Raw genomic sequence first — 24,684 nt, 5'->3', positions numbered from 1 at the left:
GTCACCCAGGTGCCCCTATAAACAGGATAGTTTAGCAATAGAGTGATTTTTTTTTTAAAGATCTTTTTATTTATTTATTTGACAGAGCACACAAGCAGGGGAAGCAGCAGGCAGAGGGAAGAGCAGACTCCCTGCTGAGCAGGGAGCCCGATGCGGGGCTGGATCCCAGGACCCTGGGATCCTGACCTGAGCTGAAGGCAGACACTTAACTGACTGAGCCACCCAGGCGCCCAGCAGAGTAATGTTTTTTATTCACTTGGGTTTTTTTTTTCTTATCAGTACTTCCTAATTTTCCTTCACTGTACTGTGGAAAACTGTATTATAAACTGTACTGTGGAAAAGCAGATTATAAAAATTAACATATAAAATCCTTCTTGATTGAAGGAAAGACCCAAAAATGAAATCTTTGTCAAATTATAAAGTGGGCTTATGTAAAATTTTACACATTCCTTTAACTTCTAAAACTTATTTGGTAATAAAACTGCCCTCCCTTCCCTGCCAAAAAGAAAAAGTTCATATACATAGTGTATAAGGCCCCCAACCACCCCCAGGCAAAGAAAAAACACACACTGCCTTCCTCCTCCCTGTTCCCACCCCTGGGGGCCCCAGCACGCCCTGGAAAATCTCAACATGCTAAGCAGGTCCATGGGGGCCCCAGGGCCCCATTCCTGGGACAGGAGGCAAGAAGCAAAGAGGCTGCTCTTAACAGTCCTTTATTGCATCCAGGACATATCGGAGTCCAGACCACCCCCACTTCCAGTGCCGCTGAACTCCCTTCAGTACATCTTTGGCCTTTGTACAGGCTTTTCCCTCTGCCTGGAACGCCCTTCTTCATCTGCAAACTCCTATTCACCCTTCCCAACCCAAGACCGTGAGGGTCGCAGGCAGCATTATTCCTCCTTGGTGCTTCCCCTGACAGGTCATTCCCATATTAAAGCTCTCATCCTGCATTGATCCACAGGACTCAGCTGGTAGCCTGCCTCTGAGCAGAGGCCCAGGAAACACTGAAATGGATAACTGAATCATGGGCAAGGAAACCAGGAGAGAGGCTGGGAACAGGATGTGTGAGTCACAGAGGCCAGAGCTAGAAAGGCTGGGGCTCACTGTGTGGGACGGTGACTGAGGGGGTATGGGCACTGGGTGGGATCCATTTCTCCCTAGCACAATCTTCTACTTTTGGAGACTGTGGAACTCCAAAACTCCAGGCTAGAACTCAAGGGATGGTACATACATTTGGGGCCTGCCCCTTCCCTATCCACCAGTGAAATCTGGCGGGGGGCAGGGGGTTGCTGAGGCCTCTTCTGCCCCTGGCCTAAAGTCTACTTTCACCCCCTCCCAGATAATCTGGAAGCTCCCAACCAGGGTCCTGGCCCCCGCTGACCCCCGATCCTCACCCCTAGTGAGAGGCAATGGGGAGAGGCAAGCCTGGTCGGCGGCCCGCATCTTTATCTCTTTTCCTCTCCCAGGGCAGGGGGCTGGGGCAGGCCCAGGAGTGGACCCCAGCAGCTCCTGGCCAATCCAGCAGCTCCTGGCCAATCCCCAAATCCAGGGACTGGCCAGTACCGCCTTTGGCAGCTGAGGCGTGCACAGAAAGTCACCACAGGCCAGACACAAACAACTTTACCAGGCCTTGTTCCCCTCTGGAGCCAAGCCCGGACCCCGGGGCTCCCACTCTACCTCCCTCCCTTACCAGCCGCCACCCCACCCCACCCCGCCCCCAGCCCTTCACTGGGTCTTCTGGTCGAGTTTGCGCCGCACCAGCCGGCTCAGGATGAATGCCGTCAGCACACTGCTGCCCACGGTGAGCAGGAAGAGGCCGGAGAAGTTGTGGGGCCAGCGGGTGTGCAGAGGCTCGTAGATGGGCCGCCGGGCCTCGTAGTCCAGGGCCACAGCCTCCAGCTGAGCCAGCGTGCACAGCACCAAGAACACGTGGAAGAGCTGGTGGCCCTGCCCAAAGAGGTGGCAGCTGCCAGGAAACCAGCGCTCGGGCATGAAGGCTGAGAAGAAAGCGGCGGCCAGCAGGAAGAAGACCACCTGGCACTTGTGGTAGAGAAGGGCCGGGTCATCGGCGGTCGGCTCGGGGGACACCAGGATGCGGTGCGCCACAGGGCTGATGTCCAGCGCGTAGGCCAGCGCCGACGGCACCTCCTGGCAGGTGCGGCCCAGCAGGCCGGGCTTCTGGCTATACTTGTTGTAGCAGGAGCCGGTGCAAGACAGCCAGGCGAGAAAGGCAGCCGTGGGCAGGAAGACGGCCTGCACTCGCGCGTGCCAGGCAGGCTCGATGGCGTAGTAGAAGTGTGCCAGGGCGCTGCCAAACTGGTACACGGCCACGCCCACGTAGTCCAGGAAGAAGAAGCTGTAGTGCCAGAACTCGGACTTGGCCTGCAGGAGATGAGCCAGGGCGCTGAGGGAGAGGTAGGTGAAGGAGGCAAGGACAATGATGAAGAGGGGCAGGGCGTGGGGGTCTCCCCAGAAGTCCACGGTCCCCACAAAGATGGCCAGCCGCAGCAGCAGCACCAGCGCTGCCAGCAGGTGGGTCCAGACGTTCACCGCCTCGTTGTGCTGCTGGAAGAGCGTGCGGAAGTAGAAGCGCCACGTCTGGTGCAGCGGCCGGTAGCCCACGTAGATGTACGGCTTCCAGAAGAGGGGCGGCACCTCGGCTCGGGCCACCGTGAACACGGGCTCTGGCCGCCCGGAGGGCTGCGGCTCCCGGTGGGCCTGCCGCAGAGCGGGCAGCAGATGGCTGAGCTTCTGGGCCACCATCGTGGCCATGGCTGTGGGCCAGGCCGGGAGCTGGGAGAGAGGCCAGAGCAAAGTCAGGGTGCCCTGGGCCACCATGAGCAGCAGCTGGGAGGCTCTGGAGCCCAGTTCTCACTCCCTCCTTCCCGCCCTCTTTATCCCCTACACTGAGTTTCCGAAGAGAGGAGTCATCCTAAAGAAGATCGCAGCTCTGCCCCCACGACTGTTCCGCCCTGATGCATCCCAAGTGCCTAGAACCGTGCCTGGCATGCCGTAGGTGCTCAAGCAATGCTTGAGGAATGAATGGAGGTGGCTCACTACCTCAGCCACTTCCATTCCAGTCCAGGTCCACACGGCAGCTCCTGCTGCTTTCTCCTATGTTCGTGTCGCCATCTGTGTTCACCTGCCGGTGACAATGACCTAGGTAACAGAACCACCGCCTCTACCTTTAGCCCCTTCGGAGTGGCAGGGTCCCCCACTGACCCTCCATCAGCCTCCATGATCTGGTCCCTGCTACCTTTTCCTGCCCTATTGCTCAGCCACAGTGCACTTCCAACCCAGCCACAGCCTCACCACACCCCTGAGCCTGTTTCACATGTCCGGAGGTTTATACAAGCTGTTCCTTCTGCCTGAGACATTTTCCTCCTCTTGCCTACCTGGTAAACTCCTACTCAACCCTCAAAACCCATTCTTCTGTGACACTTTCCCTGGCCCCCTGAACCTCTGATGATGACTTCTCTACTTGAATGCCTACCATAAGATACCCATCCTTTGACCATCGTAACATTTCTCATGGGCATTAAAATCGTTAATGTGAGCTCACAAAGGGTAGGCAGTTAGTCTCATTGTTTTGTGAACCCGCAGTGCTTTGCAGGTAGCTGGCATTCAGTATTTGTTGAATCAAAGAGCACAACAGCATCCCGATAACACTTCATACATTTAAAGTCCCCAACTCAAAAAGCCACTTTTTTCCCCTGGAAGTCCCCAGTTAACAACTGATTCTGTAAAAACAGCCCTTTCCCTCAGCCACACCTCCACTCAAAACATCCCTCCTCTAGGCTTTCCACTCCCACCCACAGCTGCTAATTCCAAAGACATCAAATCTAACCCTTCACCCTGCCATTCAAGACCCTGCTACTACCCTTATTTCCCACCTAACCCAATATCACACTGTTTATTACACTCTATTTCCCTCCCCTGAAATCCTTTAGGGCCAGTTCAAACTGCCACTTCCAAGGGACCTCCTTACTGCCCCTGCCCTGTCTACTCCCCTTGTATAGGTTATATAATGTACCATAAAAAACATATTCATTCACTCATTCATTTGTTCATTTAGCAAACACTTACTGAGCCCCTCCTCTGCCTCAGGTCCTGTGCTGGGTCCAGGGGAGGGCAGAGAGGAAAAAGATTTAATCCCTGCCCCCAGGACTTCATGGTATGGTGCAGATTATCGAAAGGAAAACAAATCATAGCAAATGTTTATACAGTACTCACTATGTGCCAGACACCGTTTCAAGCCCTTTATGTATAACTGACTCATTTATGCTTCATAACGCCCTGTGAATAGGTACTATCATTATTCCCATTTTGCAGATAAGGAACTGAGGCACGGACATGTTAAGGACCCTGCCCACCCACCTAGCTAGGCAGAGGCACAGTCTGGACTCAGTTTGCGATCTTAACCACTACCCTAAACTGTCCTTCGCAAGACAAGGTGACAAGTGCTATTAATCATTTCATAGTTATATACTTTCTATACAGTTTTGCCTGAAACCAGTTGCTTAATTCAGCTTATCATCATTCACTGTGTCATTCGCTAAATCAAGTATCTATTAAAACACCTGCCAGACAACTCCCATCCCTCCAATGAGCTTACTGGACTCAGCATCCTGATTTTCTGTCCCTCTTTCATCAGATATTTATTGCAACTACCTTTGCACCAGTCATTGTAAGAGGCCAGGAGATCTGGGCAGGCTAAAGCTCTCATGTTTCTGCCACCAGCAGCACCCTAATCACCCCCAAAGCCCCCCCCAATAATTTACACACAGTCCAATAAATGCAGGGAGCTTGCCATGTGAAGGCAGTATCAGGACAAGCCCCCAGCCCACCCCCCTCCCCATCCTAGCCTGACCTGCATCCCTAAGCGCCCCCTGCATTACACTTCTCAAGTCAGCTCTGGTCTCTGGCCTCTCCTAGTCCAGTAAGGAGGCAGGAGTTAAACAAGTCACTACAATACTGCACAAGGGATGCTTTGGACGGAGGTGGGGCAGGACTCTCCCACTTCCCTTCCCCAGACAGCATGGCACAGGTCAGGTGTAGGAAGCAGACCTTGCTGGCTGCTTCCGTCCATGAGGACCACCTGGCCTGCCTTGCTAGTGGGGGAGCCAGCACTGGAGGTCTTCTCCTCCTCAAGAGGCTGGGCTTCAGCCTCTACCCTTGCCTACAACTTTGGCTTTCCAACTCAGAACCTCAGGAAGCCAGAAAAGGCCTCTGAAGGTGTCTCATGCAGCACCTTTGTTTTACACTGAGAAAATAAGAGCCCAGAGACAGGAAGGCCTTCCCCGGCGTTGCCCAATCCGGCAAGGTTTCCATTCCACCACAGGGGAAAAGACCAGGGAATGATAACGTGCGATGGTGGCCTAGTTCCTGGGTCCCTATGATCCATTAAATCCAGTCCAAGGCTCCATATCCCACTCTTAGAACTTTCCAAGTCATAACAGGCTATTAAAGGCTCTGAGAAGTCCTGCAACAAAGAAGCCAGCTTTGCTTTGTTGAACCTCCATTTGTCAAGCCTACCTGACCAAGGATTCCTTTCCTAGGAATAATTATATTGTAAAGCCAGCTGAAATGTGTGCTTACTATATGCTTACTCTTTATAGCCTTGTTGCAATTAATTCTCATCACTAGCCTGCTGAGGTAGGTATTATGCCCATTTTCTTTTTGAGGATAGTGAAACTCAGAGAGGTTAGGAGCTCCTCCCCATCTGCATTCCACAGAACTACTTTGGAAGATAATGGTCTAAAGCAGGTAGCCAAGGCCTTTCCCATAAATTATTTCCTTAGTCTTCTACCAACTGACACGCACCCGGGGACCACAGCGTCCCCACGTTACCAGCCACCCCCTGGCTCTACACCAATGACGCCCTAGCTCACAGCCACCTCCTCAGCTGGTGAGAGCGCCCTCAGGGCCCTTCTCCTCCACCAGACACCTTGGGGCCTAAGCACAGAACCCAGAGGCTACATACTGGGGTAAAGAGATCCTGCTCCCCTACCTCCTGTAGACCTCACCCAGGGGCCCTATTCCATCTGGATACGTCTATTTTCAGAATTAGTTCCCATCTCCTGACTCCATGGAAAGGGGCCCCTGAATCCAGGGGAAAGGAGCAGGTGCAGGGGTCCAGCCTGAGCTGAAAGGAGGGTAGGTATCCAGAGACCACCCTCAGAGAATCCTCAGAGTCATCTGCCCAACAGGCTGCCAGGACCTGCCTGTTTCGGGCCACCCTCCACGGCCCCTCTCCGAGCCTAGGTTACCTAGGGGTTTTCCTCGAGCCTGGGGGCCGATGGCTTCCGCTGTGGGACTGGGCAAATTCACCAGATGCCAAGCACTGGGTGGCACTTCCACAGGTGAGGGTCACTAGGGGCGGGGCTTCCAAGGGTGGGAGGTGTCTTGTGTGATGTCACCAGAGGGTGGGGCTAAAGAAAACCTCCACCTCTCCCTTCCCACCCCCCACCATCACCATTCCCACACTGGTCAAATCCCAGCTAAACGTTGCCCTCCTAGCCAGGCCTCAGCTGTAGAAGGAAGCTCAGCATTACCCTCCACATGAAACGTCTGGGGAAACCCAGGGCTGGCTAAAAAGTTGTGACTTACCCAAGATTCACACGGCAAGACGGGCAAAGCTGGGCTGAGACCAGGTGACCAGGGCCTGGCTGATGGATGTCAGGCAAACTTGACTGGCTTCTGTCCCTACTCACCAGGAATCATAATGGAAAGAAGTTAGAAATAAAGAAGAAAGCGGACACCGGAAAGGCTCATGAAGGAGATGGACTTCAGATTCAGAAAAACCAGGTCTGACACCTGCTTCCATCACATGCTATAGCTGTGTGACCTAAGACTAGTGACTCATGTTCTCTGAGCCTTAGCTCCCTCGTGGGAATTATAATATTATCTATAGCATAGATGGCTGTAAAGATTAAACTCATTAGAATAAAGTTTTCATACAGTTTAGGGACTCGATAAATGATTGCTATTATTATCAACTATTAATAGTAGTAGTAACTAATTATTATTAACAGTAGTAGTATTTGAATTATCCCCAGCTTGAGTAGTAGTATTTGAAATATCCTCAGCCCTAGAGATTTGCTTGGCATCATCTTAAACAACTGTCCTCTTTTAGCCCTCAGGAGCTGGTTCCACTGGGTTTGAGGGCTTTGGTGAACTGTGTCTCTTGCATAGTTTACCTTTCTCTGAGGACACATGTAAGGACCAGGGAAATTTGGCTGGAGTTTGAACTTCTAGGGACACTGATCTTTTTTTCTTTTTTTAAAGATTTTATTTATTTATTTGAGAGAGAGAGAATGAGAGAGAGAGAGCACATGAGAGGGGGGAGGGTCAGAGGGAGAGGCAGACTCCCTGCCGAGCAGGGAGCCCGATGTGGGACTCGATCCCGGGACTCCAGGATCATGACCTGAGCCGAAGGCAGTCGCTTAACCAACTGAGCCACCCAGGCTCCCTAGGGACACTGATCTTATTTCATAATTGAATTCTCCTCAGCATAGACCATTCAGAGTAACCTCTCTGGGTCCAAAGAGCCCTGAAGATTTGCACTTGTGCCGCACAGACCCAAAAGAGGTGGCTGGGAAGTGAAACCACCAGGGAAAGGGTCTCAGCTGCAGCTGCTCCATCCCCCAGTGGGAGGGTCGAAAGAGTAGACCATGCCAGCAGGTGATCCAAAAGGCATGTGGCCTGGCCAGGGCATGTCTTGCAGGTTTGAGAGGCTTCCAGGTTGGCTGAGCCTCAGCCCTGAGATCTCCAGGGCCCACGTGGGAGCTCCTGTCAATTCGAGAAGCTTGGTCCTCCTCTGCCCTCCCACCTCCCGTTCCCCTTTCCTAAACACAAGGTCAACCTCTTCACCTCGATCCTCAATCCAGGCTTGCCCCAGTTCCTCCACATCTCTCCCTGATACACTTTGCCAAAGAGTCCCCTAAATACCTGGGGGGCAAAACAGATGACCAGGTTGTAGGGATGGGGCAATAAATGGGTTTCGAGGGGTGCCTGGGTGGCTCAGTCGATAAGCGTCTGCCTTCGGCTCAGGTCATGGTTCCAGGGTCCTGGGATCGAGCCCCGCGTCACTCCCTGCTCAGTGGGAGCCCTGCTTCTCCCTCTCCCACTCCCCCTGCTTGTGTTCCCTCTCTTGCTGTGTCTCTCTTTGTCGAATAAATAAATCTTAAAAAAAAAAAAATGAGTTTCGAAGTGGGAAAGCCTCCGGTTTTACCCATCCCATTGAGTTTAGTGCACATGACAGGCCACAAACTACAGAGCTGGGCACAGGGTGAAGCAAGCAGACAGACTCCCTGCCCTGACAGGGCTCACCCACACAAACGAAATGCCTACGGGCTAAGAAAATCCAGTCCTGAGAGAAGGCACTGCAGGTGGTGATTGCGCAGCACTGGAGAGAGCCGACGCCCCAAGGGAGGGTGCCTACCACTCGCCTCGGGCAGACTATTTCAAAGAGAAGCCAGGTCCCCATTTTTATGTGAGGGTGGGATTTCAAGTCTGACATATATCGGCTGTGTGACTTTTTGCTTTTAAGTCCCTTAACCTCTCTGAGCCTAACTCTTCATTCATAATCGAAGGATAGTAATAGCTACCCCTTGGGCTCTTGTGAAAGCAAAACAAAGTTATAGATGCAATGTCGGCTCTGGCACAGGCTGGCTCTGCTATTTCTGTTGGGTTCGAGTCTTGGCTCAGCCATTCAATCCCTGTGGGACCTTGGACAAGTCCATTCCCCTCTTGGCCCTGTTTCTCCAAATGTCAAAGGACAGAATGAATTTACCAGTAACGTCAAAGGGCCCTTCAGGACCTGAGATGGTCCAATACTTGTTTCAGGCCGACTATGTGCCAGGGGCTGGAGCTTCAGCAGTGAACAAAACCGTTAAGACACTTCCCTCATGGAGCCAACAGCCCAGCTAACTACCAGCTAAGGGTAAGAACTAAGGGTATTAATACCCTGCCCTCTCGGAGCTTAATAGCCTAACTAAAAAAACGCCTATTATGAGTATTAATTGGTTATAATTCCATTTTCTCTCTTGCCTCCATCTTGGCATGCAAAAATACTCATTGTTGCTTCTCTGGGTCCTGATTGTTCAGCACACTCCCTTAAAGAAAACTTTATCTTGCCATAGAAGACAAAGTCTAACCTCAGATAAAAAAAAATTGTAAGGCGGGGGGACACCTGGCTGGCTCAGTAGGTAGAGCACGTGACTCTTGATCTCAGGGTCATGAGTTCAAGCCACATGTTGGGCCTGGAGCCTACTTAAAAATAATAATCACAATAATAATAGTAAGGCCAGACCTGTGTTAACACAGGAGTTGTTAGAGGTAGTATTCTTGAGGGATTCTGACAAGGACAATACCATATAAGAGCCCAAAATATTATCAATAAGATTAGGCACTAACATTGGTAATTTACAGTGGCTTGCTGTTCACAAAGAACTTTCACATGCATTTCAACTCTCCCTCAAAGCAACTCTGAACCTCCATGTAAGCTGGTGTCACAGCCCAGGAGGCAGGATGGCCAGACACAACATCTGACTCCCAAACAAGTGCTCTTGCCCTTCATCTACTGTAGTCAACTCCCAGGCATCCAGTGGGTGGCCACAGATTACATAAGCAAAGTTTTCATCCTGGCTGGCCTCCCGATCTCCCAGCAACTGGGTCACCTCCCTCAATGCAAACCAATTCCCAAACTCGGCAGAATGTGTTTAAGAAAAAGTTCTTCCACTTCTTCCAAAACTGAACAGAAATAATTTTTGTTTTTTGTAACTGCACCCCCGGGCCTCCATTTGTAATCAGAATAGAATAAATAAGTCAAAGGAATTCTGTGGAACTCAGATTCACTAATGCTCTGAGGACAAGGAAGAAGAACCTGTAGGAAGAAAGCAATCTCAGAGAGGCTGGGTGAGCTGGCTACTGTCACCCAGCACGGGATGGAAAAGTGACCCAATTTTCACCTCTGGCCAGCAAGGGCCCCTCTAGTCACAGAAACTGAGGCTGGAGTGGGGCAGCCTCTCACCAAGGGGTTCTGAGGTGGCACAAGCCCCTTGACGTGAGGCTGGAACCCTCTCCCACAGGAGCTACAACATAAGGTCCCGGGCCATCCAACCAGGTGCAGCCAGGCTCTGGGAATCCATCAAACTCTCAAACTCGCCAGCTGTGACCTGACCAGTCCCCTCACTCAAGCCAGGCCTGCACCGGCCGCCCCAGGGAAACCCCTCTGGGGGTCCTCATAGCCTGCAGGCTTGAAGCAAATGTTATGGGTGGTGTGGGGCTCCCTCCCCTTCCCCTCACTGGGTAGGGAAACCTCCATGCTTTCCTGACACCACGACAGGCTTCCCCATCCCAACCGGCCTAGGCGTCCCCCAAGTGGGACCCCCTCACATCATCCAGTTCCAGGTAGTCGCGCGCCTTGTGCCCCCGGAGTCTCCCTAGAGTCCCCCGCAGGGGGAGCAGCGAGCCCCCGGCCTCTCCCCCTCCCCGCCACCGCCGCTCGCCCAGGCCGGCCGGCCGCCCTGCCCACTCCCTCAGATGTGCTCCGTTCCAGCGGGTCCCCCAGGATCCTCCCGCTCTCACCCGGGGGTGCTCCGGCTCCGGCCCCGCGGCCCCGCCCGTCCTCGCCCCCTGAGCGCGCGCCCGCCGCCCCCGGAAGCACCCCTGCGCCCGCCGCCCGCCCGCTCCCCTCTCCCCAGCCCTGTACCTACGGCGGGGCGAAGCGCGGCGGCGGGATCGGCCGGCTGGGACCCTCGGGCCTCGACGTCCCCGGCGACAGGCAAGCAGATAAAGGGGCGGCCGGTGGCTCCGCCCTGAGGCGGGCGGGGGGCGGGGCGGCGGCCGCGGCGGCGGGCGGGAGGGCCGCGGGGGCAGGGCCTCCCCCCCCGCCACGCCCACGTGTTGCCGGCGGAGGCAGGGGGGCGCTCCCACCCCCGCGACCACGGGGTCGTGGGCGTTCCTGTGGCCATCGTGCAGTAAGATGGAGGAGACGGGAGTCCCGGAGAGCAGAAGCGGTTGCCCAAGTCCCCCGGCTGGGCGGCAGCGCTGCGGACGCTCCAGCGGAGTGGGTCCTGCTTCCGCAGACTGGGAGCACCAGCTCCGGAGTCCGGGTGGCGGACTGGCGGGCGCCGGGCAAGTTGTAGCAGGAGCGCGGACTGGTTTGCCACGAAGCCACGAGGATCCACACATGCCACCGCGCACTAGGCTACTTCTGGTCGAGATGCGCCTGGCCTTCCCCATTTTCATCTCTCTGCCCGGGGAGCCCCACCCCGCCTTCTACACCCCTGTCTTATTCCGTGGGCCGCTTCCCCTGCGAGCGGCCCAAGGCATGGTGTTTGAACCTCTATTAAAACACCCACTTTCTACTCCCTAGTGTAATATCTCCCCCGAGTTGAAGCACCCAAAGGGTGAGGGATCCCTGCATAGAGAAGGCCCTCAGCACAGACTGACAGGGATTGTCCGCTCCTCTGGCCCTGGACCAGGCAGAGTGGGGAGACACCTCCACCCCAGCTGGGGCACACACAGCCTGAAGGATGCGGAGCTGAGAGGGGACAGTCTAAGAAGGGACACTGATCCGCCCTCAGGGAGCTTCGAGTCCATTCCGAGAGACGGTGTGGGGTGTGGGCATGATGACAGGATCCAAGTCCCGGTGCTACCCCCAACTCACCATGTGATCTTGGGCAAGTCTTTTTCTCGGCCTCAACTTTATTACCTATGAAATGGAAGTAATAATACCTGACAGGTTGTTAGGAGAATTAATAAAACAATGGGTATGAAGGTTCTTCATCAACTGCAATGACTACTAGAGGAATGTGTATTTCCTTGATATATTATAACAAAACATATAAAATCATAATCATAATAACCCTAAGAATTAGTTAAATCTCTATTACCCATGTGGATAGAAAAAGTGGCATAGAAGATCCAATCATTTGGAACAAGTAGGGTATGGGAAATGAAAACAAGTAAGGACATTATGGAAATTATATTCTATATGATAGAATATATTCTATCATAGTGAATAAAAATTTAAAACTTGGAAGATGACTTAGTCTCCTCTTCCAGTTTTGGAACACCTGCTCTGTACTGGACATGTTTTTAAAGCTACAGTTAAAAAATATAAAAATTAAAAAATAAAGTTACAGTTTATTAAGCTCTTGCCATGCGCACTAATAGTCGCCAAACCATCTCCTTTGAGCCAGACAACCCTGTTAACCCATTTTACAAATTGGGAAACTAAGGATCAGAAAGGGGACATGGGCTTTAAAAAAAAAAAAAAAGGGCGCCTGGGTGGCTCAGTTGGTTAAGTGACTGCCTTCGGCTCAGGTCATGATCCTCAAGTCCCGGGATCGAGTCCCACATCGGACTCCCTGCTCAGCAGGGAGTCTGCTTCTCCCTCTGACCCTCCCCCCTCTCATGTGCTCTCTCTCTTTCTCATTCTCGCTCTCTCAAATGAATAAATAAATAAAATCTTTAAAAAAAAGAAAGAAAGGGGACATGGGACTGTTATGTTATCTCATTTAGGCTCATCCATTCCTACAAGTTGGGTGAGATGACCCCCATTTTATGGATAGAAAAACTGAGGCCCGGAGGGGAGAAATGATGTATTCCAGGTCACATAGCTCCCGATGTATTTAGGCTCTGAGAAATGGATCTGGAGGTGTGCTTAGGGGAGAAAAGTCACTTGACCCTGAAACATGGCTGTGGATATTTGAGAGCTGAATGATAAAAATTTTAAAAAGTAGGAACAATGCTCAGTCATGGAGCACTTGCCATGTGCCCGGCCCAACGCAAAGCCCCTTCCATGCACTATAAGCCCACGAGGGTGTTGTTTCCTTATCTCATTTCATGGATGAGGAAACTGGTTCCGGAAGATGCTACTTACCCAAGGCCACCCAGTAGGCTAGTGGCAGGCCTGGATCCCGGCCTTGCTCTTATCTGCTACACAGTACTGGTAACAAGGAGTGAAGCTGTGGGGCCAGGACAATTGCTTCCCTATCCGGCTGTGACCCAACTCCTTTTCCAGCCCAGGGCAGCTCCCTTCCCTGCTGTCCCCCAGCTCAGCCACCTGAGTGAGGCCCAGTGACTCCATTGCTCCAAGAGCCCAGAGCTCTGTAATCCTTTGAGTCCAGACCCTAGAAGAGGAACATGGGGAACCTATCCAGTAAGCTGTGCATCATCCAGCTGCCCTCCCAGATGCCGGGTTCAGCTGTTAGAGGAACAAGGTCTCCGGGAGACCAGATTCCTGGGCAGACCTAAAGAGTCAAAAGGCCTCAGAAGTCTTGCTCTGAGCGAGGAGACCATCAGGAAGGACTTCAGTGCACCCAAAGTAAGAGAAGGATGTGGGGCCTGACTGTTCTGAACACATTCTTATCTTTTCCCCAAAACAAGGGCATCCATTCTTTGGGGGCAGCAAAGCAGTAAAAGCACCTGACTGTATTGTGCCTGGGTTCACACCTTGGCTCTGACACTTAACCCCAGGCAAGTTATGTCGCCTCTCTGGATATCTGGTTCATTCATCCTAAAACAGGTTAGTACCCTCCATTTAGGGTCAGCATAAAGAGTAAATGAAATCACGTATGTAAAGTACTCACAGCGCCGGGCATATCGTGCTATTGCTCTAGTTCAGTTCTTTACTCCCTCCCTTTGCCAATAAGGAAGAAAAATAAAGCCTTGTTGTAAGCCCCCAATGCTGAGCTGGTTTTTTACACAGCATTACTGCAGCAATTCCTGACTCATACACATAGCAGAGCCAGGATGCAAAGGCAGGGGTCTGACCCAAGACCACAATTTCAGCTGTGCGTGGTGTGGGGAGGTGGGGGGAAGGGGGGGCAGCGCAGGGGACACTGATTGCCTACAGAAGTTCTCTGCCTGAAGTCCGCTTGGAGTGAGTCTTACAGGATGAGGAAGGGTTCTCTGAGCCGTGAGGAGGGAAAGAACTTTCCAGACAGTGGGAACACCATGTGCAAAGGTACGGAGGTGTGAATGGTAGGGTAGGTTTAGGGAAGGAGCCTTCATGTTCTAGGGCTGGAGCAGAGGGGGCCTGGGGGCAGCGGGTGGCATTTGAAAGGTAGCAAGAGGCTAGAAGGAAGAGAGCCTTGCCCTGGTGGGAGGGCCTTATCCTGAAGGCCATGCGGATACCGGAGGCAGAGATTAGAGAGGGGGGTGGGATGGGGTAAGGGGGCTTCAAGGAGACCAGTTGGAGAGGTGGGGGGTGTCCCCTGGGACTGCAGGGACCGGTATCGGACTCCTGCCCCAGAATCCCGAAAGGGAAGGGTTGGCAGTAGAAGCAGAAGACAGTGGTGGGAGGTAGCTGACTGTGTTTGCAGGGACGTAGGCCGCAGGGGTGTGCTGCCCCCAGGCCGGAGCTGCCCTGCAGGAGACGGGCAGCCTGAGCTCCAGCCCAAGGAAGTCTCCTGCAGGGGCCAGGAGGCCTCAGCACAAAGAGGCTGGAGGGGCCCTGGGGTGTCCTGGGATTGGGGGGAGCCATCGTAAACAGCCGGCCCTCCTCAAGGGATCCCCAGATGAGGCCCCACGGTGACTGTCCCCAGCAAGGCAAACACACAAGAGTGGCCCGTCAAGGTGTAGCTTCAGCAGGGGTGGGCAGCTCCACGCATGCCCACTCAGCCCCACTCCAAGCGTCTGCCAGGCAGGCCTCCACTCTCGGGCCTCTGGGCTCTCCTGGAAGCTGCAGCTCAGCCTGCTGGTTTAGGAACAGTCTATAAGTGCGGGCAGTTAGCGCCCTGAGAACGGCCCTCAGGCCCTCATGGAACTGCTGGAGAAAGCCCCAGCCTCCTCTTCAGAAGAAGACAATTCTGGGAGGCATTCGGTCTGCATCAGGCTTTCTGGAATCCAGGCTCCACCACCCAAAGCAGCAACCTGGAAGACACATCCCATCCTCCGTTGTGCTTTGCCTGCTTCCTTTGTCTCTCCCCCCACTCTCTTCTGCTTTCTGTGGTCACCTCCCAAACAAGCTACCCACACCTAAATCTCTGCCTTAGCCTCTGCTTTGAGGGAAAACCAGACCAAGACTTCCCAGACCCCCTCCCCCGAGCCCCCACCCCCCGAACCCCCCCCACCCCCAAGAAAAAGAGTCAGCTTTAAACACCTGCCGAGCCTGGAATGCTCAGGACAAGTATGGGGTAAGGCAGACCTTTCCTGAACCTGAAACCTTACTACCTCCCCGGTTCCCTCCTGGGCAGCCCTGGAGAGGCCAGAACCTCAGTGAGCAGCGGGGAAGGTGGGGCGCAGGCTCAAAGGGCAGAAATAAAGAAGCCAACCATGTTCTTCTCTCCTACTCCAGACTCCAAGTTGCCAACACGTTCCTACCTCTTGACCTTTCCACTTGATATTCCTTCTGCCCGGAACACACTTTGTCCCAGATAGGACTGGCATAATTTCTGAGGCCCAGTACAAAATGAAAATGCAAAGCTTTGTTCAAAAATTAAGAATTGCAATGTAGCAAGAGCAGAACATGAAACCAAGCAGGGGGACCCTCCTGACCCCAAGCTCCTATGTGACTGCATGGGTCACATGGCCAGGAAGCTGGTCGTAGCTCCCAACAGCTGAACTTCTGTCTGATGCCCCACTGCCTTCAGATGTCTGTTTCAATGTCACCTTATCCAATGGGGCACCCGGCTGGCTCAGTCGGTAAAGCATGTGACTCTTGATCTTGGGGTTGTACGTTCGAGCCCCATATTGGGTATAGAGATTACTTAAAAAATAAAATCTTGGGGCGCCGGGATCGCTCAGTCAGTTAAGCACCTGCCTTCAGCTCAGGTCATGATCCAAGGGTCCTGAGATCCAGTCCCACATCAGGCTCCCTGCTCAGCAGGGAGCCTGCTTCTCCCTCTCCCTCTGCTGCTTCCCCTGCTTGTGCTCTCCATCTCTCTCTCTCTCTGACAAATAAATAATAAAATTTATTTTTAAAAAAAAGGGGGGGACTGATGAATCACTGAACTCTACCTCTGAAACCAATAACACATTATACGTTAATTGAATTTAAATTAAATAAATAAATACAATCATACAGTGAAAAAAAATCCCTGTTTCTCTCAATAACTGACTGTGGTATCAAATTTCTCCTATTATGAGTGAGGCTGAATACCCATTAAAACACAGTGTGCTGTTGTGCTTTATTGTAAGAAATATATACTTGGTCTTCATCTCCGGGGCATACAGCTCCTGAAGCCCTTGTAATTATTTCCTAAGTGGTACAAACACTAAGAGTATCTGTTGTCCTGAGGCAACTCGGTGGGCTCCTAGATGGCTCCTGGGTGGGGGCTGGCCCCCAGAAAGACCAAACCATTAGAAGCTTGGAATTTTCAGCCACCACCCCCTACTTCTCCAGAGAGGGGAGAGGAGCTAGAAATGGAGTTAATAATGGATCGAGCCTACATGAAGCCTCCATAAAATCCCAATAGTATGGGTTGGAGAGCTTTCAGTTAGGTGAACACAACCACACCTTGAGGGTGATGTACCCCAGCTCTATGAGGAAAGAAGCTCCTGAGCTCAGGACATTCCCACACCTTGCCCTATGTATCTCTGCATCTGGGTGTTCATCTGTATCCTTTGATAAACTGCTAAGTATAAGTGTTTCCCTGAGTTCTGTGAGCCATTAGGAAATTAATCAAACCCAAGGAGGGAGCCATTGGAACTTCTGATCTATATCCATTTGGTCAGAAGCATAGAAGATGACCCGGGTTTGTGACTGGCATATGAAGTGGGGAAGGGGCAGTCTTTTTTTTTTTTTTTAAAGATTTTATTTATTTATTCATGAGAGACAGAGAGAGAGAGAGGCAGAGGGAGAAGCAGGCTCCCAAGGAGCAGGGAGCCCGATGCGGGACTCGATCCCAGCACCCTGGGATCATGACCTGAGCCGAAGGCAGACGCTTAACCATCTGAGCCACCCAGGCGCCCTGGAAGGGGCAGTCTTGTGGGACTGAGCCCTTAACCCATGGAATCTGATATTCTCTCTGGGCAGATAGTGGGTTGAAGTCCCAACACCCTGCAGGTGTCTGAGAATTGCTTGGGGTTATGTGCGAAGTCCCTCCCACCCCCAGACATTGGAATCGGGTCCAAGAACCCCTGGTGGTGGTGAAGTGGGATTTGCTAGAACATCGCTGGCTCGTGGAAAGATGTGGTTTGGGAAGAGAAAGATGAAAGGCTGGGGGTGAAAAACCTTTGATTCCTGGGTGGCCACATGGATCTGTATCATCGGGTCCCCGAGGAAGCTTTACTGAATGGGTTGTGAGTGTAACTGACTTCAGGGCGGTGTCTGTGGTTTGGATGCTGAAGAGGGGAAGAACATGTGGGGTTTATGCAGCCCCCTCAGCTCACTCTGGAACAATCACAGACAGCTGTACACAACCCAGACACAAAGTGGGGGGGAGGGGTTATTCCTGAGGGAAGGGCCCACCTAGCAGACCGAGTACAAGCCACTGTAAGATCTGTTTGCCCTGAGAAGGGAGACTGTCTGCTTTCCCCCATAAACGCCAGTGGAACACCCCAGACGAAGCAGCTGATAGGCTTCATATGCAAATCATTTGGGAATGGCTTATGACCACCTGGATTTTTACCCACTGGCCACGCCCATTCATGGAGAATGCTGTGGTTAAGGGGGTCCCTTTCACATGGACACCTATGTAACCTTATTGCTGTAAAACCGAGAAAACAGTTCATGAAGCCTTATCAAATTTGCTGTCTCAGCTTCCCCTCATGGGTCTTCTAGATGCTAATAAAAACATGAGGTTATTAGAGGATGAGAAAAGGCCAAGGGAAAGTCAAGGGACTCTTCCCAACAAGCTGGAAATTTTTAGACCTTTATTAAGAAATAAGGCGAATAAGAGTTTCTGGGTGGCTCAGTCGGTTAAGCATCCAACTCTTGGCTTTGGCTCAAGTCATGATCTCAGGGTCCTGGGATCGAGTCCCGTGTCAGGCACTACACTCAGGGGGAAGTCTGCTTGAGATTCTCCCTCTCCCTCTCCCTCTGTCCTTCCCCCCACTCACGCTTTCTTTCTCTCTCAATAAATAAATAAATCTTTAAAAAAAAGAAAGAAAGAAGGTGAATAAAGTGAATATTGGTAGAGGCAAAATGAAGGGGAAACAGAGAGGGGAGGGTCGCAGCGCTCGTCCACAGGGGGAAATCTTTGGATGGTTATTAACAAATGGGATTAATAAAATGGACATTGATGGGGTTGAAACAAAGCTTTTAGGTTGGGTGGGCCAAAGGACCTCCTATTGGTCCCTCAGTATTAAAGTACTTCAAGTCCAATCTTCCTCTGTTTAGAAAAACATTAAAAGCCTGAAGGCAGAGATTACAGTGCGAGACCTGACCGGGAATCACGTGTGCTTGCGGCTGTGGTCAAGCATATTAATCAAGTTAAAGATTAAAAAAAAAAGTTAAAGATTGACCAAAGGGCCAGGGTCCCTTGGCTCAACCCCTTACTGGGGACCCAAAGTCTTTGGCACAAAAAGTGGGCAAAATGGTCAGGGGGTGGCAAAGAAAACCTTTCAGGACTCCTGACACAGGAGCTCCACGAGCTATGGTAGGAAGCCATGGTGTGGGCTCCATTTAGACTGAAAGACATAAAAGTGGGAGAGTCAATAAATCTATGAAAATTGGAATGTTTAAACAGGGTTTAGGTGGAGTGTCTTTTTTACCTGACTCTACTCTGGGGATGGACATTGTGTGTGGCTGAACATTTCCCTTACCTGGTATCATAAAACAGAAAGGTGTGTAAATCTGCTCTTCAAGCAATATTAATTAGTCATGCTAAATGAGAATCAGTAGGATCGCCTGAGCCCACGTGGTGTAGAATGCTCTGGAATTCTCATAAGGACAAATTCTCTGTATGATAGCCCTGTGGTGAGTCCAGCCTGGGGCTTATGTCCAAAGCTTGTGGGAACCTCCCAGCAATGACTACTGGGACTTTGGATAAGAGAATTTTCCTTTGAGGGATATTTACAACCTTGCTATCAATCATTAATTAAAGCTACCCCAATGACCAAAGGACATTAATAATAAGGTAATGGATAAGATGATCACGAAGTCTGAGATACCCATACTGTCTGGGTGATGTCAGGTCAGACAAACACTCTAATAAGGAGGCAGTTCCCAGAAGAGTTCCATAATAAAATGGAAATTGTTTCTACAGGAGCATGCCAATGGGAGGGCTGCGAGTAAGCAGCCACCGTATGCACCAGGACGTAGCCTCTTTTCCCCCGGGACCAACTTTGGAACCACCTGCTGGAACCTATTGCCATGTGGACAGTGCCCTACAAACAGCTCTCGATTAAACAACAACATGTTGCTTAGTTTATGGATGGCAGGTCCAAGGTGAATGCACCACCTCCTGTTTGGAAAGGTGCTGCATTCAGACCAGCAGATAGACTCTGATGGAGGAAGGGAAGAATGAATCAGCTTGATGGACTGAACTGCATGCCATGGTCCTAGCAGTGAAGGAAGAATCGGGGAAATGGGCAGTGGAAAACTGGACTGTTATGGGGATGCCCACAGGGGCGCAGCCCTCTGTAAATCGCTCTGGTAATTTTTTTTTTTAAGATCTTATTTATTTATTTGAGAGAGAGAGAATGAGAGATAGAGAGCACGAGAGGGAAGAGGGTCAGAGGGAGAAGCAGACTCCCTGCTGAGCAGGGAGCCCGATGTGGGACTCGATCCCGGGACTCCAGGATCATGACCTGAGCCGAAGGCAGTCGCTTAACCAACTGAGCCACCCAGGTGCCCATCGCTCTGGGAATTTAAGAGGCCCCCTGTAGTAGGACATGTCAATGCCCATCAGAAAAGCTGCCTTCCAGGCTCAAGAGGTGATTGGAAAAACTAAGTGGCTCTTTTGGTGCGCCCCCTTGAGGTGACCATCTGGATCCATGGCGTGAGTGGACATGGGGAAGCTGAGGCAGCGCAGAGACGGGCTCAATCTCACACTCTCCCTATGCACCCTCCGAGGCACAAGGTGCCCATAGGAGCTGGTCTGCCCACCGGCAGAAGAGACAGAGATGGCAGGTGGCCGCGCGGCAGATTCCCTGGTGGGAAGGCCCTGATCGTAGCTGGCCAGGGAGGCAAGGCTGGCAGCCCAGCTACGTGCGGGAGGGAGGTGCTACAAGTGGGTCCTGGCAGGGATAGATGCTTACGATAAGTGAGGCTTTGCTGACTCGGTGGTAGATGCAAATGCTCAGAATTCAATAAAAGAACCAGAACAGAAGACAGTGCACACATTTGGATGCCGATCACCATTTCTTTGGACCAAGGAACACATTTTACAGCCGAAAATGTCCAACAATAAGGCAGAGAGATATTCTCATCAGAGTTCTAGTTTGATAGAGAATTGGAATGGGCTGTTGAAGGATTGGTTATCTAAAATGGGGGTGGCTTCCATGAAGGGCTGGCTTACACACTTTCATGAGTGTGTGCTCACATTCAATATGAGAGGGACTCAAGGAGCGTCCCCACCAGATAGATTTCTCTGTTTTCCTGATGGATCTGGGCAAGAGGGCGTGGGGAAGGAGTTGGTACTCTCTTTCCCACATCACCTCAGCTGTTTTTCCCCCTATTTGATGCAGTGGTCCTAGGACCAGGGCTGTGATTACCAGAGCTGGAAGCAGGGGTGATTCCTAAGTGAGAAATTAACTGTGCTTTAAATCTTATGTCAGAATTCCTAAGGGCCTGAATGGGCGGGGTGTGCCTTCACCCCATCTGCCAGACGCCGCTGTATCGTCACATAGTTCCGAGCCTGTGTGACCTGACCCTATGTGAATGAATGGGAACCGACTGAGGGGTGGCGCTTGCTAGACTAGTACTGCTGTCCTGCGTTCAGAACCTGACAAGATGGAATTGGAAGCCTGCAAAGCTGAGCGGCCTCACCCTGGGACACATTGTCATATGATATAATAATGCACTGGGTCCGGGAACCCAAAAGACACTTTTACAAGAGAAACAGTTGGGGCACCTGAATAGCATAGTTGTCTTGGTTTTGGCAGCATAGTTGGTTAAGCAACCCAACTCTTGGTTTTGGCTCAGGTCATGAGCTCAGGGTTGTGAGATCGAGCCCTGCATTGGGCTCTGTGCTCAGCATGGAGTCTGCTTAAGATTCTCTCTCTCTCTCTCTCGCTCTCCCTCTGCCCCTCCCACTCGTGCTCTCTCTCTCTCAAATAAATGAATAAATCTTAAAAAAAAAAAAAAAGGTTTAAAAGAGAAACAATTCACCCACAATCTCCTCCTCCCACACTCCAGCGGGCTTTAACTTCCTCAGATTTACAGCCCATATTCAGGCATTGTTTTCCATAGTTTCAATCAGAGAAGACAGAATTTCACATTCTGCTCTTTAGTTTCATTTATCCTTATACTATTCAGAATGAAATTAGCCAGGTTATGCTATAGTAACAAACACCACCAATCTCTCGGGGGCTTAAATGAGTTTGTAATTCGTGTTCACTAACTTGTCATCCTCACTCCAGGCCCCAGGTGCATGCAGCCGTATCTGCCAAGGTTAAAAGGATGGGAGTTTGCACCCAGGCTCTTACAGTTTCTGCTCAGGAGTGATGTTTCATCAGTTAAGCGAGGCCACAACTAACTTCAAGGAATGGAGAAGTACAGCGGGAGAAGAAACAAGTATTTGGTGGCCTGCACTGATAGCTATTTCACAGAGCATGTAGTCTGTGCTTGGCTGTCTGCTCTCTCCTGGGAAAAGGGAGTTGAATTAGATATTGTCCCTATCATCAACATTCTCCATGGTCCTACATGATCAGAGTGATCTGTCTAGGGGAAACACATGCCAATCATTTTTAATAGCTCCAAACTATCCCATCAGTAGAACAGACCATACTTTGCTAATTTCTCAAATGTTGCATATTCAGGATATTTTTATTTTTCTTTCTTTCCCTTTTTCCATATTAAAATAACATTGCAAAAATGTAATGTTACACATAATCACCTCAAAAGAGGTGAATACTGAGGAATAAAGATCATGCAAGACTTGTAGAATAAAGTTACCAAATATTGCTGAAAGAATTTTAAAAGGTATAGATATATGGAGAGACAATCTATGTTCATGGACCGAAAGACTCAGTACCATTATGATAGCAATTCTCTCCAAATTGATGTATATATTCAATCCCTCTCAAACTCCTAGCAGACATTTTTTGTAGAACTTGACAAGCTAATCCTAAAATGTATATAAAAATGCAAAGGAGCCAAAATAATCAAAACCATTCTGAAAAAGGAGAACAAAGTAGAGGACTTCCTGATTTCAAAATATACTGTCAAAATACTCAAGCAAAATGTTGTGTTACTGGTATAAGAGTAGATACATACGTAAATGGACTAGAACTGAGAGTCCAGAAACGACCCTCACATTTATGATAAGTCAACTAAAAAAAAAAAAAAAAAGATAAGTCAGACTCAGAGAAAATATTTGCAAATATCACATATCTACTAAAGGACTTGTATCTAGGATATATAAAGAACTCAAACTCAGTAAAATGATAAACAACTCAGGTTTTTTTTTAAGATTTTATTTATTTATTTGACAGAGAGAGAGAGAGAGAGAGAGACAGCGAGAGAGGGAACACAAGCAGGGGGGAGTTGGGGAGGGAGAAGCAGGCTTCCCGCCGAGCAGGGAGCCAGATGCGGGGCTCGATCCCAGGACTCTGGGACCATGACCCAAGCTGAAGGCAGACGCCCAACGACTGAGCCACTCAGGGGTCCCAAACAATTCAATTTTAAAATGGGGCAAAGGATTTGTTTTTTTAAGATTTATTTATTTATTTTTTGAGAGAGAGAGAGCACATGCGAGCAGGAGGAGAGGGAGAGAGTCTCAAGCAGGCACCTCAGGGGGCAAAGGATTTGAACTAGCATTCTGTCCAAGAAGATGTTGAATGGGGGGCACTAGAGCGGCTCAGTCAGTTAAGCATCCAAATCTTGGTTTCGGCTGAGGTCATGATCTCAGGGTTGTGGGATCAAGCCCCACCTCCAGCTCTGCACTCAGCTGGGAGTCTGTTGAAGATTCTCTCCCTCTCCTTCTCCCCTTCCCCCGCCCCCATTGCATGTACTCGAAATAAATAAACACATAAAATCTTAAAAAGAGAGAGGATGTTGAATGGCAATAAGCACATGAGATAAGCACATGAGAAAATGCTCAGCATCATTAGTCATTGTAGGAATGTGAATCAAAACCACAATGAGTTACCCCCTCACACCCACTAAGAGGGCTGTAATTAAAAAGAAAAGCAAGTGTCGAGGATGTGAGGAAGTTGGAACCTTTAAACATTGCTGATGGGAATGGAAAAATGGTGTAGCCACCTGGAACCTAATTTTGCGGTTCCTCAGAGTTAAACACAGTATTATCGTATGACCCAGCAATTCCACTCTTAGGAAGTTATCCAAGAGAACTGAAAACATATATCCACACAAAGAATTCTACACAAATGTTCGTAGAAGCATTATTCATAATAAGCCCCCAACAGTGGGAACAACCCTAACATACATCAGCGATAAATAGGTACAATGTGGTATATCCATTCAATAGAATCATCTTTGGCCATAAAAAAGAAGGAAGTATGATACATGCTACAAAACAGACAAACCTCAGAAACATTATGCTCAATGAAAGAAACCAGATGCAAAAACCATAATGCATGATTCTATTTACATGAGATGTCCAGAAAGGGGGACTCGCTAAAGCAGAAGGTGGGTTAGTAGTTGCCAGGGGTGAGGGTGGGAACAGGCGTGAGAGATCTCTTTGGGATGATTGAGTGTTCTCAGATTAGCCCATGGTGATGGTTACACAAGTCTGTAAACTCACTAAAAGTCATGGAATTGTATACATAGAAGAGGTAAATTTTATGGTATGTAAATTATGTCTCAATGAAACTGTTAAGAATGACATTGCAATTAACATCTTTAAACAACAAATTTAAAACTTTTTATTTTCTCACCACACAGAGGAGTTCATTTTTTCAGACTCGCTGCCTGATTTCAGACTCGTTGACTGACTGGCCCTCTGAGGCCTACCAGAGCTTATTGCGGCTTTGGGCTCAGGACACATTTAATTTTCCCACTTGGAACCGAGAGACCTCAGATCTTTTCACAGGCTGGCAAAGTTTGGCAGGGCCTTCAGAAAAGAGAGGCATTTCACAGCTAGAGAAACTGAGGCCCAGAGAAAGAAAGGGCCTTGCCAAGGCCGCATGGGCATTTGGCAGCAGCCTCATCAATGCCGGGAGAGATGGGGTTCACCAGACAACCCCCAGGGGAAGCAGTCATTGAACGAGCTAGACTTAGTGCGGCACAGGCAGCCCCTGGATTCTTTCTCACCAGAGCCCCGTTAGCTTCTCTGGAGACCCTTGCACCTGCTTGAGATGCTCCTGTGGCTTCTCCATCCTGGGGGTACACAGCACAGGCACAGGCTCATCCTCTATGTATTAAAAAGTCTGGTCCTGTTTGCTCTCAATGTTTTTGTGTTCTGTTCAGTCTCAAGCTTCTCCTCCCTGATGGCGCAGAGGAAGAGACAGGGGTAGAAAAAGTCTTTGCTGATGTGGCTGTAAATTAGGCATTGGCACCTCTGGGCATGGTAGACACCCAAATGCTGATTCTGTCCCCACAGAGCACTTTGGTGGGTTCCCAAGGGAAACTCCCACCAGGGACCTCACCCCCCCTTCCCAGGC

The 24,684-nt window shown here is 50.5% G+C and overlaps 1 protein-coding gene across 6 annotated transcripts; it reads right to left on the bottom strand.

Annotated features, from left to right (window-relative positions):
* Positions 1 to 697: 697 nt before the first annotated feature.
* Positions 698 to 10,830, bottom strand: PAQR7 (progestin and adipoQ receptor family member 7). 6 transcript variants are annotated; one of them, XM_025857069.2, is made up of 3 exons: positions 10,719 to 10,830; positions 6,610 to 6,705; positions 698 to 2,793 (listed from the first exon to the last, which is right to left on the bottom strand). In XM_025857069.2, exon 3 carries the CDS (start codon positions 2,770 to 2,772, stop codon positions 1,726 to 1,728), a length of 1,047 nt encoding a protein of 348 aa, XP_025712854.1. In that variant the 5' UTR covers positions 2,773 to 2,793; positions 6,610 to 6,705; positions 10,719 to 10,830; the 3' UTR covers positions 698 to 1,725. The 6 variants fall into 6 exon arrangements, with proteins under 6 accessions (XP_025712854.1, XP_073759246.1, XP_025712853.1 ...); XM_073903145.1 differs by having other exon boundaries at positions 6,270 to 6,705; positions 10,715 to 10,819; XM_025857068.2 differs by having other exon boundaries at positions 10,715 to 10,819.
* Positions 10,831 to 24,684: the final 13,854 nt, after the last annotated feature.

This window comes from Callorhinus ursinus, unplaced genomic scaffold (genome assembly GCF_003265705.2).
Source record: "Callorhinus ursinus isolate GAN/ISIS: 27379988/994484 unplaced genomic scaffold, GSC_fseal_2.0 scaffold18, whole genome shotgun sequence".
NCBI classification, from domain to species: domain Eukaryota; kingdom Metazoa; phylum Chordata; class Mammalia; order Carnivora; family Otariidae; genus Callorhinus; species Callorhinus ursinus.
The sequence above is the reverse complement of the archived record's forward strand: the minus strand, read 5'-3'. Positions and strand labels throughout refer to the sequence as shown.